The sequence below is a fragment of the Silurus meridionalis genome, chromosome 24, assembly GCF_014805685.1.
Source record: "Silurus meridionalis isolate SWU-2019-XX chromosome 24, ASM1480568v1, whole genome shotgun sequence".
NCBI lineage: Eukaryota > Metazoa > Chordata > Actinopteri > Siluriformes > Siluridae > Silurus > Silurus meridionalis.
This window is the reverse complement of record NC_060907.1, coordinates 12,341,690-12,360,264: the sequence shown is the minus strand read 5'-3', so window position 1 is coordinate 12,360,264 and position 18,575 is coordinate 12,341,690. Positions and strand designations below refer to the sequence as shown.

Genomic DNA, 18,575 nt, shown 5'->3' with positions numbered 1-18,575 from the left:
GCACTCAGTTGGAATATAATCTGTGAACGTTCATGACAGTACAATTAAAGAAAGACTAAACAAGTATGTTTGGAAGGGTTCCCAGGAGAAAAACCTCTTCTCTCTTAAAAGACAATTTGGCAGCATGGCTTAAATTTGTAAAGTTGCCTCTGAACAAACCACAAGACTTCTGGAACAATGTCTTTTGGACAGGTGAGACCAAAGTGGAGCTGAATGTATTATTACCTGATATTTTAAACTGTAGAATTTGAATTTAAGGGGGTGTAAATACAATTATTAATCGCATTATCATTGGTTGGTAAGGTCTTCATGCAAAACACTGTAATTATTAAGAGTATGTTTAAAGGTGCTCATTGGTGAGGAAAGAATATAGTACAATAAACGTAAATCAAGGCAGACTTTTTATTTTAATGAAATTAAATGTAATGTAATTTAAAAGCTTTGTGTTACTTCATAATTTAATACAAAATTGGAAAAAATGGCCTGCAGGCTCATGCATTTCAGCAAAAATGCTTTCTTCAGTGTGCCCTGTTTGTTTCATGTTTTGCACACCACATCTTATGTTTATGATGTGTCTGGATTACAAAACAGCCTCCTCATGCCAGCATGGCCCAACCTTCCACAGCGTCTTTCCTTAGGCAGTCTTCTCCAAGCCAAATCTTAGCGTAGGTGTTTGGTGCTTGCCAAAACTAAAAAAAAAAGACCACAAAGATAATAAACATGTGTATTGGAAGGAGCAATATGATAGGATATTTCATAATGTGATTTTTTTTTTTTTTTACATAGATGTAGATCTTACCTGGGCTATAAATCTCACCTGCATAAAATTAAATATTATGCACTTACCTCAGCTTTGTCACAGGAACAATAGTTACGAAAACAATAATAAAGTTCAGTTCTTGGTTAGTGTGCTTATTGTGACATGAAAACAAGAACTAGTCTTGGTTTAGCTCCAAAATAGTGCATCCAAAAGGGTTATATAATATTATAATGTTAAAAAATTAAAAGTACTAATAAAACAAACATGTAAATGTTTAGAGTGAACGAAAAGAGTCAAATAACTTGTGCAACATGCTTCATCGTGGATGCACCTGGAAAACAGACAGAGAACCACAGGCTACACATATTTTCATGCAAACAGACATGTTGTAGGTTGATCATAGTGATTTATGGAGAGGTTTATTTTTTTAACTGTAATTTAGATGACAGGCCTTTGGCTTTTATCAAGAAAAGGAAGTAACATTTCTCCAGTATTGTACTGCTGATTTCCAATGCCCTAATTCTGAAAAGTGACAAAATAAATCAATAATAAAAAACGTAATCAAGTGTCACTAGAGTTCTGTCCCATTTGTAACACAAATCATGCGAACATATAAGGTCTGGGAATGAGTCTGATTTCCTGCAATTCTACCTGGTGTACTTATACTAAACATTTGTAACTGCTACTTATTATATTTACACCTACCTCTATTCACTGTTTGCAAAGTGGTAGTCAATCTTATTGTCATTATGCATAGTGCACAACAAAAAACGAGATACTTAGCACTACAATGTTATATTAAACACTTAAAAAGTGCCGCTTAAAACAAGCAAAGGCAGATGCAAGTGCCGATAAGATTGAAAAAGGTGTAAAAGTACAACCATAGGACAATAATAAAGCAAGGACTTCAAAACTTTAACATGGCCATACACTCTAGACCCGGGTCACCAGCCTTTTTGAAACTGAGAGCTACTACTTGGGTACTGATTAATGTAAAGGGCTGGTGGCCCGGATCTAGAGTGTATGGCCATGTTAAAGTTTTGTTTAATTATATGTTATTAGTAATAATTAATGATATTCATCTATGTGAAGACACTGATCAGGTTAATGATTTCTCATAATACTAATCAACAATGGTTTAACAAAGTAGGAAACAGCTATTTTTAGAAAAGGCCCACAGGCTATTAATGTGGTCCTTGCGGGCTACCTGGTGCCACGTTGGTGACCCCTGCTCTAGATGATAACCACCATGGAACTACAAATGTGAGACAAAGAGCGTGGTGGAAAGTGAGATTTAAATACACTAATTCATTTGAAAAGGGACACGGGTAAGTGAATCACCATGTACAGTTTCACATTCAAGTGCCAATCAGTGAACTTCCTCTTAACAACCTTAACAATGATGGAATCTATATTGAATGAATGTTCCCATAATAGTCCCATATTACCATATTAGGTATATATTAAGGTATAAACTAATTTATTCATTTAAAATGCATATTTTATGTCTATTGTTAAAATTGTTATACAAATAATCTAAAAAGATCAAAGTAAAGTGATTAGTGACATGTGACTAGGTAATGTGGCATGCAGAGGATGATGGGGGATATGGTCCAGTAGGTTTTAGGTATAATTTTGACAAAAAGCTACATCCTAGAAAATCCAGACATAAGTAAATGAAAGAAACAAATGAACAAAAACTTAAACACAATGTTGAAATACATGAAATACCTCCAGTAAAGATGCACAATATATTATTATTTATACCCCCAAATTGTTTTGTTTTAGTTGACCCTTGTTTTGACATTGTTTTCTCTTGGTCTGTCGATGGATCCTTCTTCCTGAGGAACTTCTTGGTCACAAACCACTTTATCGTATTTCGGGGGAACTGTTATACTGTCAGAGTAGCTAAAGTTGTAGCTGTAAACCAAACATGGCATCTTCAGCCAGCTTTTATGAAGCTGTTTGAAGAATAAGGGTCTTTAATTCCATTCCCTACCATCCATTCACTCTTAAGTACAATAATGCCAGGTAACAGCTCTTACAGATCATACCAGAGGCAAGGAAAGAACCACTAGAACAACATCCAAAGATACTGCAAAGAAAGCGATCTTTAATAGCTCAGTGGTTAAGACAGTGGACTTCAGATTCAGGTTGTGAATTCCAATTCCAATACCACCAAACTGATACTGCTGGCTTGAGTTAGGTCCTTTACCATAAACTGCTTAGTTTTATATACAAGATCACTGTAATTCGCTCTGGATAAGGATGTATGCCATAAATGCAATCAGAAGCCCTCAGCATTGCTCTAGGGCTAATTGAGAAACCGGATTACTGTGAGCTTAGAATAATATTTCAGCCAGATCAAACTGAAAATTAATAAATTCTCAAAAATGGTGGGAAAGTAGGTTTTTTTTTTCCCTTTTTACTCTACTAGAAGGCAACTAGTTAGAACATGTATTCACTTGGGCTGTTTTGAGGAAGTCTTTTTTATATTCATCCCATTTAAACAACCCTAAATTTTGTCATAGAGAAATGGAAAAATGTCTCAGATACATTGTCATTTACCCATATAAAGATATTTAAGTAAAAAAAGTTGACCAATGCACCATGTTTAGGAAGTGAAATTCATCTTAAAATGAACTGAGCATAGAACACATTAACATGCAAAATAGTGCAAGAATGAAAGACGTCTCCTTTATAGCCTGCAGGTTTTTGACCAACTTTATGTGATTAGGAGAAAACCCAAGAAACATGCCTGCATATGTTGAGACTTGATATACATGGATCATATGCAGCTGAACAGAAAATTGTAGCTATAGGTGCATAAATCTCCCTGTACACTGAAAGACAGGAGGATCATTATTTACTCCCATTAAAGTGTTCACATAACCATCCTGTAGGTGCTGAAGGGAAAAAGGCCCAGTTCCCCCCCTTCGATCTTTCTCTGTAAGTTTGTGTGTTCATTCAACATAACGTATACTGTATTTGTAATATGTTAATATGTACTAGGTGTGAGAACTTATACAGCATACTGACCTGAAGTGGGTTTCTTGGAAAACAGTTTTTTTGGAAGTATTAGTAATAAGATAATTCTGAAATTACTTTGTGAATGAAACATGAATTTCTACTCAAGGAAATATCATAGAAATCCTACCTTCAAAGACATTACTCCACTGGGTGTTGAGCGAAAGCTCACTATAGCCTATAGACAAACTCTTACGACTCAGTGAGGAGTGTCTTCTCATTTTGTCTTTTTCATGATGGGCTTATTTGTGTCTTCACATCCTCTGTGTGCACATTTCAGGCCAGTCCTAATGAGAACCCTTATGTTCCTCAACATCATTCTATCCAGATGTGACAAACCTCCAGTGGCAGAGTAAATGACAGTGCTAGTTGTGTGTTAGTAAAGCTCTATGTTCTATGAAGTCTGGATAACAGCTAAAGTTTCTTGGTGTTGGGACCCTATGATGGTTTTGGGATAGTTATTTTGAAAACTGCACCATGACTTGCTGAAAATCTTGACATGCATAAAAGTTGGTGTCCAGGTGCTACACACTGCCCCTAGTGGTCCTTTAGGGACAAGCCAAAAATACATAGCTTACTAAGGCTTGATGGGTAAAATGAAGAGCTACCTTCACAGCATTTCTCTCATGTAAGGACCACATTTGATTACCAAATTCATTTTCTGGTGAAAGTTCAGGGTTACTGGTCTTCAGGACAATCCCCTGACTGTGTAAAAAAAGATTCTTTTAAATAGATAATAATCTTATTTATTTAACAATATAAGGATGATTCATGCCTGCAAAAAATGGGGTATACTATGTGAAAAATCGGTACAACCCCTGATTGCATCCACCTATTCACACCTACAGACAAAACAAGGGGCAACTGAAGACATCCACCCTCAATGTCTCCCTACATGCAATTATTAACTAACAGCCAATTAACACCAGGTGAAGCGCACGCCCAATCACACCTTAACCACCCTGTGCTGGCTCATCTAGCTGCTATAAATGGGTGAAGGTTGGCTTGGAAGATTTTCTAGTGGGTCTTTTAGATATTCAAATAAAATGTTGCTGAAAGCTGTGTTACTCTTGGTGGCGCTGCCTTACATGGTGAGTCTTATCCTTTTCTGACTGCAGCAGGTGAGACATGGCATGAACTGGAGGAACTGTTGCCAAATTACAAGGATAAAGTGCCAACAAACCCCACTCCTAATACTCCATGTCCACCACTGAAGTTACCACAGTTTCAGCAAATCCTCTCCTCAGACGTCCATAAACTCGTTTTTAAACCTGCAAGAAACCACAGACCCGTAACTGATTTGATGAAGTCGATATTGCTGCCGAAACTTCTTCCTGCAACAGAAGCACCTCTGCCTTCAGAATCCAACAATATTGAGCTTTTGTGTCACGTTGACCGGATTTATGTGAGGGTTGTGAAGAGTCTCTTTAACAATCCAGATGCAGGGAAATATCTCAAAGTGGGAACATGTTCTGTGAATAAAGCCACACCTGAGCATTATTACTTCCTGTACCCTATTAACAACTGCAACACACAGCGTCAAGTATGTATTTCTAATCACTTTTTTTTGTGTTTTAAAATCTCCATAATTAAATTCCTCTTTAAAAATGTCTCTTTTGCAGGAAAATGAAAACCATGTCTTGTATTTAAACACAATGTTTTATGAGCCTGTAACTGATGAACCAGTTGTTCGTGAGCTTCCATTTTCTGTGCCTCTGGAGTGTCGTTACAACAAGTTAGAACTTTTTCTCTCATCATATACAATTTAATGTGCTGCTTCCAGTAAATATAACTGCCAATACTTGCTTTATAGGCATTTCCGTGCCTACAGTGTTGGCTATCGTCCTCAAATTGAAGCAGGCACTGTTTTCTTGAGCTTACAAAGTGGAGTCTCTCTTATTCCTGTAGATGGTAAGCATAATTGGACTTATGTGTAAGGCCAGATTTTATAAGACTAGTAATGTGTGTATGCTTTTGGGGTCAGTTCAATCATTACTCACAATCAGAGGTGGAAATTCACCAAATACATTTACTTGCATCACAGTAATTTTTTTTTGTTTACTTCTACTTTGTAAAGTAGTTTTTAGAAGCTGTGATTGTACTTAAAGTATGAAGTGTTAAATACATTTTAAATCATTGTTACTGGGTTAAAATAAAAATAAAAATAAATAAAAAATAACTAAAAATAATAATAAAGGGGTGGAATAGTACCCCTGAAACTACTGCACTGATTGATAGGCAGAACACAAATGCAAATGCCAGTGATTCAGACTCAGCTAAAAGTGAAATTCTGAATCTGCATTTGAGAGTTCTCATGATCATAAATGACATAACAGGTTTTATTTTTTGTAAATGTGTTCCTTTCATGGAAAAACTAATTTTAGATTTATCTCCTTGTCCATTTTTAACTACTCTAGAATCCCCCGTTCCTGCTGTTAAAAAAGTAAATTTTAAATGATTCTTTTTACTTGTATATTTAGACTGGTAAATTTACTTTTACTTACTTAAAATTTAATTTAAGAAATAGTACTTCTAGGTAGAATTTTATTACTCTTTCTACCTCTGCTCACAAATTAATCTTACTGAACTTTGAAAATGCCTTTTAGTGCAAGAAGTAGCCTAGATTAAACATGTTGCATTGGTTCTATCTTTCTATAAGGGTTTCACTTTGAATGCGATCTGTGAACAAACAGTCCATTTTAGTCAATCTTGAAGTGCCCTTTATGTAACTAGAATAACATATTTTCAGAGAGAGTTGTCTTTGGAAAGTACTGCTTTAGATTTTTTTGGCTACATTGACTTCTGTTTGTGTGGATTATTTTATTTATTTTGTGGGTGGGGGTTCACAGAGAATTGGGAACCTTTCGCTACATGGCAGAGTTTCAAAATTGGCCAGCCAATGTACTTTGAGGCCAGAGCCCCACATGGTCATGCTGGAAAGAGGCTTTACATCAGCAAGTGCTACATCACTGCTTCTCAAAACCCTGATGATGCACTCAAATACACTGTGATTGACAACTATGGGTAAGGAGTTTGCTAATGCTAGCTTCTGCTTTCATTTATTGTTCCATGTTGTGTATGTGTAGACTTTAAATCTTTTTGTGCAGATGCATGGTGGATGGTAAGAACACTCTTCAAAGCATGTATTACCCTAGTGACGATGAGACGATGTTAAGGTTCTCTATAGGAGCCCTTATGTTTAAAGACACGGTCTCCCATTCTGCAGACAAGAAGGTAAATACATACAAGCTGACCATGTCATCCCAATATCCTGTTACAGTATTTAAATAAAATGGTCAGAAATGGAAAAGTACACATGCTTCACTTAAGTAAAAGTACAGATACTAATTTAAAACTACACTTTTACGCTCTGGTAAAAGTTGAAATACTGAAAATTTCTAACTCAAGTTAAAGTAAAAATGTTTGTGCTCCGACATGTACTTTAGTAAAAAGTATCCATTACTACTACCCGTTTGTGTCACGCTGGTAACTGGACCTCACATCATATAACCACCACATTATATATAAAGACACAAGAACTTCAAATGTTATCTAATGAATGTATCCAGGCTGAATAGCCACCATATAGAACACAAGCAGAGAAAAGGTGACCAGGAATATCTGTTCTCAGTCATGTTTACATCGCCGACACCCTCTGTCTCATCCACGTTTACCCCAGACTTCTTGTTGCCTTCTGCCTTGCTAGTTGTTAGCTTTGTAAGCTAGCCCACATCTGTAGTGCACGATAGCCAGTAAATGCTACACCAGTGGTAGAAGAAAAAGCAGCGCAATGATTAAGTTTGGTGGGCAGAAAATTATATGCAATAAAAATATTCATCAATCATGTGACTAAAAAGATTAAAACTAAGTTTTAGCCTGGTTTCAAAAAATGTAAAAAAGTACAGATTTATTTAAAAAACTTAACTAAAATTTAATAAGTAACAGTGTAAAGTTGTCAAATTAAAGTAAATGTAAATCAATTTATTTGTATTTCATTACTTCCCATCTCTGAAAATGGTGATTGATTGCCTAGCAGTAATGCTAAGTCATTTTTGATCTTTTAATCTTCCAGGAAATGTTCATTCATTGTGAAATGTATCTGGGACCAGAAATACCAACTTCAAGTACAAAATCATGTTCCTACAAGGCAGATACACAAGAGTGAGTTTCACTGTATTGCACTACCAAAGCTAACATTTTAATTGTACAGAAATCTAAAATGACCTGTTGCTACACTTTAGGTGGTCAGAGTTGTATGAAGAAGACTCTGTCTGTGCTTGTTGTGATGCTGCTTGTCCTGCTCCAGATCCTTCAGGTTGGTTATAAAATTACATTTGCGTGCAGTTGAGACCAGCAGATCTTTTGCTTAAAGTAAGCAGGAGAGCAACATTAAATGTTTTAATTTGTGATGTAGTGTTTGTGCAGGTGGTCTCCAGCAGTTCCTGGGATGTTCAGAGTCAATAGAATAAACAAGCTTCACAAAAATCTGAATCACTGGAGGAATCCATGAACTACGCAGAGTTTCACCACTTCTGGAAAAAGGCGAATGATTGAAAAAAATGAAGGGATTAGTGAATGATTGATCCATGTGCCTCTTGCACATAGACTATAATAAAGATTTTATTTTCCCAAAAGAGTTTCTTGTAATAAAATCTCTGGGTTTTCTTTAATAGAAATGTACAGTTATAAGCTAGTTTAGGCTTTCTTTTTAATCGCAAACTTTTTAACTAAGATTCAGGCTTTGAGGTTCACACATCTGTTCTGTCACTAAACTGTTACATCCATTCATACTATCAGGGTCACTGTAAAGGTGGCTGGTTTCAAGAACCTATAGTGCCAAACATCTAGGACATGGTGGGTTGTTTTTATTTATTTTAGCTGAGCAGAGATGTATTTAGTGTAGACAAGAATCATTCTATAAGCATTGAACATAATTGCCAATGGAAGCCAATTCAGGAACAGTTCTCATTAGTAATTTTATCCACCCCAAGTAGACAACTATGGTTTTATTTGGATGGAAATGCATAATGTATATATTTGGGCCTATTAATTGTATCGATGTAAAGTGTCCAGACTAATATATTGTAACCTGGTCTAAAGTGCTTCTTGTGCGGCTTACAAGGGCGAAGGCTTGAGGAAATGAGACGCTTATATTTACAGAAGACAGGAACTTGAACGGACATGTGACAGTGCCTAAGACACCCAAAGGACCTGACCTGCCTCTATATGAGGAAAATCAGCCTGAAAGAGAGGTGTTTTGAAAATCAAACACTATATACTGTGAAAGAGAAGGTGATTGGTTTGCTTCAATAGCGGGTTGGGAAGAAAAAGGTTTAGTGATGGGTCCATGAAACCAGACATGGTCCTGCAGACACTACGTTGGAGAAACCAGAATCAGTCCAGGATATTTTCCAAAAATGGCTGTTTTACTTCTATTTTTAACTAGAAAAGTATTTTTTTTCCAATTATATTGGAAATATAATTGAAACCTATTGCCGTTTTTGTTCCACTTATTCTGAATGTGAAACATTCTGTACAGCTTTACAAAATGAAATTTGGATGGGATGAGACAATTCCTAAAATGTTAGATAAATTATGTAGTGTAAATATAACTTTGTTTCTAGGAAGCCAACCCTCTACTCCTACTACTACTAAGGCCACTCATGTAAAAGAGATGCCAGCAACAATAGACAGTAAAATAAATGTTGTTCCTAATGATTTAGTAGTCAGTGGATGACCATATATTCGCAGTATCACTTGGCTCAAGCTTTTTCTTTTTTTCTTTCAGATAATCATGATCTGTTTAGAAGTGAGAGTGAAAACTAACATTTATCCTTGAGAGACCTGCAAGTAAAATCTGCATACTGTAAAAAGGAAATAGTTGGCAGTAACTTTGGTAATTACTGTCTAAAAGACATTAACATTAACATTTTTGGAGCTCAAACTGCATACAAATATAAGAATATATGGCTACTTAATTAGAAAAAATGGTTATTGTGAACCATACTAAAATGTTACAGTCAAAAGTTAGATATTTTCCCTTATTTGAAGTTTTTGTTTATTCAAATTATTTGTAATACTTTATTGATAATTACCTGATCAGTCCTTTCTGTCAAATGATATTAGAGCATTCATCCACAGTACAATATAAAATGTTTTATAATATTGTATTCTGTTTATTATTAGTAATAATAAATTCAACATTGTAAATGAGTGCTATATGAGCAATATTATTTGTGACAAAACAATGCTACAGTACGTACTGGCCACTGAATTTTAATTATTATAGAGAATTATTATAGATTTATACAGAGTAAAATAGAGTTTTGGTTTAAAAAAAGGTTTTCGTTTGCAAATAATGTCATGTCTGAGACTCTCTAGTGTTTATATCGGTCACGACACCTAGACAAGTATATAGACAGTAGGCTGTGTGTGAGATTTTTCGCATATACTAGATTTCTCTATATATTAGGTTCATTTTCAAATCATTGAACACTAAAGTCTGTAAATCCGAAATTCACTAAGATAAAATGTTAACAGGTAGAACAACAAGACAACAGAGCATGTTGGGATAACTTGTCCCCAAGACACAAGATTTCCCAAACTTGATTGGTGAATGAACCCAAAACCTTGCCCAAATACAGATTAAAAACGACATTTAATTTAATCTGTAGCGTCTGTAACGTGAATGAAAAAATAATCAAATTAAAGTAAAAAAATCTAATTAGTATTTCTTGGCACCTACTAGTTAGTCACTATTCTAGTAGAAGTGTGTATGTAGCTTATATTAGACAGCTTTTCCATTCATTTAGTATGTCTACATCTCTCTCTCTCTCTCTCCCCCTAAATCTAAATATATATTTAGACTCCACTTATATTATATATATATAAATATAAAGGGGATTTCACAAGATTATGGTTTCAGAAAATAATCCATGCCAGGGTTCGGCTTGACTATACTTGATTATACCAGCGTGGGTTTAACTGGGCCTGTGCCTTTGCAAGTACTGTACATGCAGAAGCAGCGTAGTGTAAGCACCATTATTCACTCTTTATTCTGGCAACTTGGAATTTGTTTAATTATTCCACAGACAGAGACTTTTCAACAGACTGTGATGTTCTGTTTTTCTTTTAAAAAAAATACTTTCAGACTCATCAAAAGACTGATAAGCAAAACAGACCTTTTGTTAAGTTTGAAGGCTAAATTTAGAGGTTTCAGCAAACATTCTAGTAGTAATCCATGGCTTTAGAAAATGCCTGATTATAACTGACGCTTACTTGGCATGGTCACTGTGTATTTGGTAGGTACGAAACATCTACTGCTAAGACAAAGCCCACATTCAGCATCACTTCTGGATGGAACAAGCATGGATCACTGCATTTGGAAAACAAGTAGCTTAAGAATAGAAGCCACATGTCTCTTTTTACACAAGAAAGTAACAGCTTCAGGCTTTGGATGGCTCTGAAATAAAAAGACTAAATTGCCTCAGGAAACTGTAAGTTGTATTGTAATGCCAGACTTGCTGTGATTTTTTTGTTGTTGTTAGAAATACCTCAAAGTGAATAAAGCAATCAATTACTTCAATACATAAATAACCTAAATACAACTCGGTTATTTTGTAATAAATAAAATCGCTCGCACAAGCAAACAAACACACATGGCATAAGCGCATGTTTACCAGCAGAGGTCAGACTTTGCATAGAATAATCATTCCCTATAGTGTCAATCATAATTTGGTTAAGGCGGTTAGCCTAAGATGCAGATCACACCCAATCACTCCATAAACACACCTCTTTCAGCTTTCGTTTAATATGCAGTATGTTTGCATACTTGATTTCAGGCATTTTAACAAATTAACTGTAACCCTTTTACATGGGAGGGTGGGCAATGGGAATTCTAGAAACAGCCCTGAATTACACAATGCTTACAGTCTTGTTTTCAGGCTGGGAGACCATTTCCTTAAACACAAGCTCTCCCACAGAAAAGTGTGGCCTTATCATCGCTAGTGTAGAACATGCTTTGAGGAGTGTTCTTACCAGCCACCATGCATCTGCACAAGAGGATTAAATGCTTTCATAAACATGCATCTATATACTTTTTATAAAAAGTTACAAATTACAGCAGATGCTGTAGCATTAGTACTTACCCAAAGTTGTCTACCACAATGTATTTGGAAGTAGTGTCAGGGTTCTGAGACGCCGTGATGTAACACTTGCTCAAGTAGAGCCTCTTTCCATCATTACTATGAGGAGCCCTGGCTTCAAAGTACATGGGATGGCCTATTGTATAAGACTGCAACGTACCAAGAGGTTCCCAATTCTCTGCAAGAAAAATAAGTCACCATAATTTGAAATGTCTAAGAATGAACAGCTTAGTCATCTTAATGATATGGAACAGTCTCAAATGGATGCACATTATTGCTCTAAAAACAGCTTGATTAGAGGCATTCAGTGTATTGGAAAATTGTTGTAATTTATTTTACACTAGTAAATTCTACAGTGAATCATTTAAGAAGCACCAGCTGAAAATCAAGTTGATATTTTGTATGAACCCAAAATGATACTGACCAAAATGTAAGTATTTATTACTAGGCTTATATATCTGGCCTTACACATAAGAAAAGCAGAGTGTGCTTACCATCTACAGGAGTGAGAGAAACTTTAATTGTTGAAGAGAGAAAAAGTTCTAACTTGTTGTAACGACACTCCAGAGGCACGGAAAATGGAAGCTCACGAACAACCGGTTCATCAGTCACAGGAAAAAATAAAGCAATCAATGACTTACTTTGGTTATTTAGTAATAACTAGAATCGATCGCACTTGCAAACAAACATACATGGCATAAGTGCATGCTCACCAGCAGAGGTCAGACTTTACATAGAATTATCATTCCCTTTAGTGGCAATTATAATTTGGTTAAGGTGATTAGCCCCAGCTGCAGATCACACCCAATCACTCCATAAACACACCTCTTTCACCTCATCTAGCTGCTATAAATGGGTCAAGGTTGGCTTGGAAGATTTTCTAGTGGGTCTTTTAGACATGCAAATAAAATGTTGCTGAAAGCTGTGTTACTCTTGGTGGCGCTGCCTTACATGGTGAGTCCTTATCCTTTATGACTGCAGCAGGTGAGACATGGCCTGAACTGGAGGAACTGTTGCCAAATTACAAGGATAAAGCTCCAACAAACCCCACTCCTAATACTCCATGTCCACCACTGAAGTTACCACAGTTTCAGCAAATCCTCTCCTCAGACGTCCATAAACTCGTTTTTAAACCTGCAAGAAACCACAGACCCGTAACTGATTTGATGAAGTCGATTTTGCTGCCAAAACTTCTTCCTGCAACAGAAGCACCTCTGCCTTCAGAATCCAACAATATTGAGCTTTTGTGTCACGTTGACCGGATTTATGTGAGGGTTGTGAAGAGTCTCTTTACCAATCCAGATGCAGGGAAATATCTCAAAGTGGGAACATGTTCTGTGAATAAAGCCACACCTGAGCATTATTACTTCCTGTACCCTATTAACAACTGCAACGCACAGCGTCAAGTATGTATTTCTAATCTAATTTTGAGTAAGGTTGCCTACTTGTATTTATTCCCCTTTACCATTTTGTCTTTTGCAGGAAAATGAAAACGAGGTCTTGTATTCAAACACACTGCTTTATGAGCCTGTGACTGATGAACCGGTTGTTCGTGAGCTTCCATTTTCTGTGCCTCTGGAGTGTCGTTACAACAAGTTAGAACTTTTCTCTCTTCAACAATTAAATGTCTTGTTTCTAGTAAATCTAATGGTTAACTCCTGCTTTATAGGCATTTCCGTGCCTACAGTGTTGGCTATCGTCCTCAGATTGAGGCAGGCACTGTTTTCTTGAGTTTACAAAGTGGAGTTTCTCTCACTCCTGTAGATGGTAAGCATACTCTGCTTTTCTTGTGTGTAAGGCCAGATTTTATAAGCCTAGTAATAAATACAGGCGTACTCAAATTTTGGTCAGTATCATTTTGGGTTCATACAAAATGCCAACTTGATTTTCAGCTGGTGCTTCTTAAATGATTCACTCTAGAAAGTACTAGTATTGCTAAAATAAATTACAATTTTCCAATACACTGAATGCCTCTAATCAAGCTGTTTTTAGAGCAATAATGTGCATCCATTTGAGACTGTTCCATATCATTAAGATGACTAAGCTGTTCATTCTTAGACATTTCAAATGATTTATTCTTCTTGCAGAAAATTGGGAACCTCTTGGTACATTGCAGTCTTATACGATAGGCCAGCCAATGTACTTTGAAGCCAGAGCTCCTCATAGTAATGATGGAAAGAGGCTCTACTTGAGCAAGTGTTACATCACGGCGTCTCAGAACCCTGACACTACTTCTTCCAAATACATTGTGGTAGACAACTTTGGGTAAGTACTAATGCTACAGTATCTGCTGTAATTTGTAACTTTTTACATAAACATCTATTTTTTTATATAAACATTTAATCCTCTTGTGCAGATGCATGGTGGATGGTAAGAACACTCCTCAAAGCATGTTCTACCCTAGCGATGATAAGGCCACACTTAGGTTCTCTGTGGGAGCCCTTGTGTTTAAGGACATGGTCTCCCAGCCTGAAAACAAGACTGTAAGTATTGTGTAATTCGGGGCTGTTTCTAGAACCCCCTAAAATCAAGTATGCAAACGTACTGTATATTAAATGTAAGCTGAAGGTGGTAGGGCAGGCCAGGTGGTAGGCCAGATAGCTGGTTGTGATTTAGTTTGCCTATGCCTAAAAACTGCATGTGTTTGTCAGCCCAACATCTTGGTAAGGGGTTTGCTATGCTGGCAATATAGCAGACCACATACTAAAAGTAATTAAATGTGACTAGATCTTAAAATTTGTCCCAGTTAATCGAACACTGCTTTTTGGTTTTGGTTTTTCCCCAAGGAAATGTTCATTCATTGTGAAATGCAGCTTGGACCAGAAATACCAAATGCAAGCACAAAATCGTGTTCCTACAAACCAGAAATGCAAGGGTGAGATTCAAGCCGTTTCACTACTGAACAAAATGTCTTGGCAAGTTAAGGTTAATTTTATTTCTGTGCACCGTTTTAGATGGTTGGAGCTGAACGGTGAAGACTCGGTCTGTGCTTGCTGTGATTCTTCCTGCCCTGCTCCAGATCAATCAAGTCAGTTATGACTTTCTACTTCTATTTCAATTTAAAGGAACTGTGCCATTGTTTTTTGCCATGTGGAAGTTTAACATTTTAATCTCTTGATGTAGCAGTATGAAGGTCTCCAGCAACTCTTGGAATGTTGAGAAGAGCCAGACTGACCAACTTCCACCGAAATCCTTTAAACTAGGTGAAGAGCCCCTGCATCGTGGAGGGTTTGAGATGTTTTGGGACACCTTTGATGAGGAAATGCTTTATTAATGCATGATGCATTTTTGCTTTTTAATTACATGTTGCATAATAAAGCCTTGTTGGTCAAAAGTGTTGCAGTGTTCAAAGAACTTCAATGGTGGTGGCTTTAGTTATTAACTTGTTTTAATGAACCATACAGCACATTCATTAACAAACAACTTGGTCAGCAAGCACACAACTTGTCAATGCAGCAATGGCTTTATATTTGGTTGGATAGTAATACACCACTTGCAAGGGTTACTTATGGGTTGGGTACAGTCATTTTTAAATGTCAAGTACTGTTTCACTTCCTTTGTAATGAGCTTTTAATTGAACCATACTCCTGGATAAGCACAGGTGCATTTTTCACTAGTTCTTGAAAGTGGTGGACAGTTCTCTTGTAATGTTCTTCATCCAAAACCATCGGGAAAAAAAGATTGGTTGGCTTTGCTGTTAGAAATTCTTTGGGAAGCCCAATATCTTTAGGAACAAGTACATTTCCAACTAAAGCATGGTGAAGTTCTTTTTCTTGAAGTCTCTGCCCAAGAAATGCGAGCATATCGGTCAGTCTGCACATTAGCTGCTCATGTTTCCATTCTGTGGGATTGTACATCAACAGATGCAACAACGTGGACTTAAGATGATGGTTTGTAAGCCCACATTTCCCGGTTAGACACGTTTGCTGTTTGTGTAGAAATGAGAGGATTTGGAGACACTCAATATGACATGATTTGTAGGGAAGAGTTTTACTGAAGTATTGAAGGAGAGCATTTTCATAACTAGCAAAAGAAATGGGCCAGTCAATGTCTGAGATGTTTTGATTAGTTGAAAGAAAAGAGACTAAATATACTTTGGAAGCTTCAACTTGGACTACAGGTGTAATATTAAATAGAATAACCTGCCCTGATCGGAATCGCACTCTCAAAGCCCCGGGAGCCACCCGGCTATGAAATCTTAGCTCAAGTTCATACTTGTGACTGATTTCTCCCCATGCTTTGATAATCATTGTCCTGAACCATGTCACTACTTGTTTTTTAGAAAGATATGTATTTTCTTGGCATAGTGAACTCTCAGCTTTATTTCCCCCAGCTTTGCTTGTCTCACTTTGAGGATGAAGAAGACATAATGTATCCTCATCATTAGGATTCCCATTCATGCAAGGGCAAATGTTTGAAGTAGTTACAGCCTTCACCATTTTGATCTTACCTAAACCCAAAAGTAAAGCATCTTTCTCCTTCCAAAGTTCAACATCAAATCTGTGTGACCTTGGTGCAGTTATGGGTACGTACAAGTCACACACCACAGTCTTTCCTGTAGCCCAAAGCTCATATACACTGCCTACACCAATAAAGTCACCAATAAGCATGTCAGATTCTTTATTGCTAGCTTTTCTTGCAGCTTCCAAAAGTTCATCCACAAAACCTTCAACAAATTCACATACTCGGCCACGTGTGCTCTGAGGTAATTTTACACACTGATCATAAAAGCTATTTAATACTTGGTGGTCAGGAATGCATATTTCTGAAAACATAGCAGTAGATCTACCTGTAGTCTTGCGTTTGATTGGAAATGCTGTTCCTGGGCTTTGTGAGCTTTTGGTTATGTATTTCTTGAAGAAGCGGATCAATGATAGTATGGAAAGAATTTTCAATAAATACCAGTTGTAAGTGTTTTCTGTTGACTGCTGGCTTGAGCTAGTGGACTGTTCCTCATTTATATCTTCTGTGCTTTTTTCAACTTTTCTGTGTGGATTGTCTTCAGATGTCATTTGGTTTAACATTCCTTCTACTTGATCAAAAGAAGAAGAATGAGCATTTCCTTGGCCTGCTTTAGTTTTGGCTTCATTTGGTGTCTCTGTTCTCTGATCATTGTGCGACGGTTCCTTCTTGTGCCCTGATATGTCCTCCACGTGAATGTTCTTTATTTCGTTCTCAAAGGCTTTTACAAGTTCTGGCTGTACTCCATTTCCTGGGGGTAAATCTACATCCTCTGTGACTCCACGTTGTACCTCTGAAGGCATAGTATCAGGATGCGGAACTGTTTTACCCTGAATGTGTAAAACATCCATTTGGTGTTCTGGTGGATTTTCAACTTGAACATCTGTATCATCCCCTTCCTCATTTTTCAACCTGCGATGACTTTGCGACACTTCCTGATTTGAATGTGGCCGCCCTGTGGTCACCTGATGCATTTCCTGCTCTAGCTTGGCCGTCTCCTTCTGCAGCAAATATTCCCGCTCTTGCATGTCTATGAAGATGTTTTCCTCCTGCTCCTGATAGACAGTGTGGTCCTTGATGTACAGCACGCTGAACACTACTACACACGCTCGCAGAAGCATTTCCTCCATCCTGTATGCAAATAAGGAAATTATTTTGTCACATCCATTACATTCTTACATGAAACAGTTTTTGATGGACTTTAGATTTAGTGAAGAAATATTATCACTAATGCAAAAAATCACGATAGAAAATAATCCTGGATTATATGATACAATGTTCACCAGTAGGTTTATTGTCTTATGTAGTAAACTAATTTGATGAGTAAAATTCATTATTAAAATTTTTTGATGGATTGCTATGTGAACCTTTGGATAGCACATTTATCCAGGATGATCTTATAGTGCACCAACTCTTAGTACTTCTCGACTTCCTGATTTGAAGTGAATAGGTAGTTTTTTTTTTTTTTTTATGATGCATTGTCATCATTTTAGTAAAAAAAATCAAACAGAGGAGTAGATTTCAATCTACTTACCTGTATATTTTTGTTTCTACAATCCAAAAGTATTAAAGCCTTTCAGCATCAACGTTTGAAAAGTCGATTTTAGTGGGCTCTAAACCACTGCTCCTTTTTCTACAGAGGATGTTGCCTATCACATTGAAACAGACTTCTGACAGCACGCTTCCGCTCTCTGCCCATGTGTGACTCTTTCCTGTGAGAGAATGAGAGAGAATATGCTCAAGCTCACAGTGCTGTTGAGCAAAGGCCTCTATCAGTGATTATGGCGAAATATATTGTTGCAGCTACACTGATGTGCACATTATGTGAACAATCACATTTATTTAAGCAAAGCAGAATGTTAGAAGCAAGAAAAAGAGGCAAATATGGAGAGAGAAAAACATCATTTTGTCAAAATAATTGATCACATTTTGTCTTTCTGTTTTATGTATTTCAGTGATCGCAGCTTCTTACAGAATGACATGGCACTGTATAATTTGAATAGGGCGAGGCAGAGACTTTGGCTAGGACCACACCGCCAGTGCGTGGTTATGTCAAGCTATGTAAATGAAAAGACTATTCTGTAAAAAAGAAAATATAGAACATAAAACACAAAAACAATCATATGTCTATTTGTATATATGTGTATTATATTTAGTTTTTTAATGAACTATTAAGAAGTTCC

At 36.7% G+C, this 18,575-nt stretch overlaps 3 protein-coding genes across 6 annotated transcripts; 2 read left to right on the top strand and 1 right to left on the bottom strand.

Annotated features, from left to right (window-relative positions):
* Window positions 1-18,077, bottom strand: LOC124378093 (inositol 1,4,5-trisphosphate receptor-interacting protein). Of its 4 annotated transcripts, none has more exons than XM_046837608.1 (4): window positions 17,927-18,076; window positions 16,834-17,523; window positions 11,935-12,109; window positions 1-689 (listed from the first exon to the last, which is right to left on the bottom strand). In XM_046837608.1, coding segments are annotated over exons 2-3 (690 nt in total). In that variant the 5' UTR covers window position 17,523; window positions 17,927-18,076; the 3' UTR covers window positions 1-689; window positions 11,935-12,108. The 4 variants fall into 4 exon arrangements, 3 of the variants coding, with proteins under 3 accessions (XP_046693564.1, XP_046693563.1, XP_046693562.1); XR_006924158.1 differs by lacking the exons at window positions 16,834-17,523; window positions 17,927-18,076 and adding exons at window positions 11,717-11,838; window positions 12,426-12,658 and having other exon boundaries at window positions 394-689; XM_046837607.1 differs by lacking the exon at window positions 1-689 and adding an exon at window positions 11,578-11,838.
* LOC124378096 (zona pellucida sperm-binding protein 3-like) lies at window positions 4,640-8,423 on the top strand. Its single transcript, XM_046837610.1, has 8 exons — window positions 4,640-5,330; window positions 5,410-5,522; window positions 5,601-5,698; window positions 6,637-6,811; window positions 6,895-7,021; window positions 7,860-7,948; window positions 8,029-8,102; window positions 8,202-8,423. The coding sequence occupies exons 1-8, from the start codon at window positions 5,091-5,093 to the stop codon at window positions 8,249-8,251; spliced, it is 966 nt and encodes a 321-aa protein (XP_046693566.1). The 5' UTR covers window positions 4,640-5,090; the 3' UTR covers window positions 8,252-8,423.
* LOC124378095 (zona pellucida sperm-binding protein 3-like) lies at window positions 12,790-15,268 on the top strand. Its single transcript, XM_046837609.1, has 8 exons — window positions 12,790-13,337; window positions 13,414-13,526; window positions 13,601-13,698; window positions 14,019-14,196; window positions 14,288-14,414; window positions 14,718-14,806; window positions 14,886-14,959; window positions 15,055-15,268. The coding sequence occupies exons 1-8, from the start codon at window positions 12,903-12,905 to the stop codon at window positions 15,060-15,062; spliced, it is 1,122 nt and encodes a 373-aa protein (XP_046693565.1). The 5' UTR covers window positions 12,790-12,902; the 3' UTR covers window positions 15,063-15,268.
* Window positions 18,078-18,575: the final 498 nt, after the last annotated feature.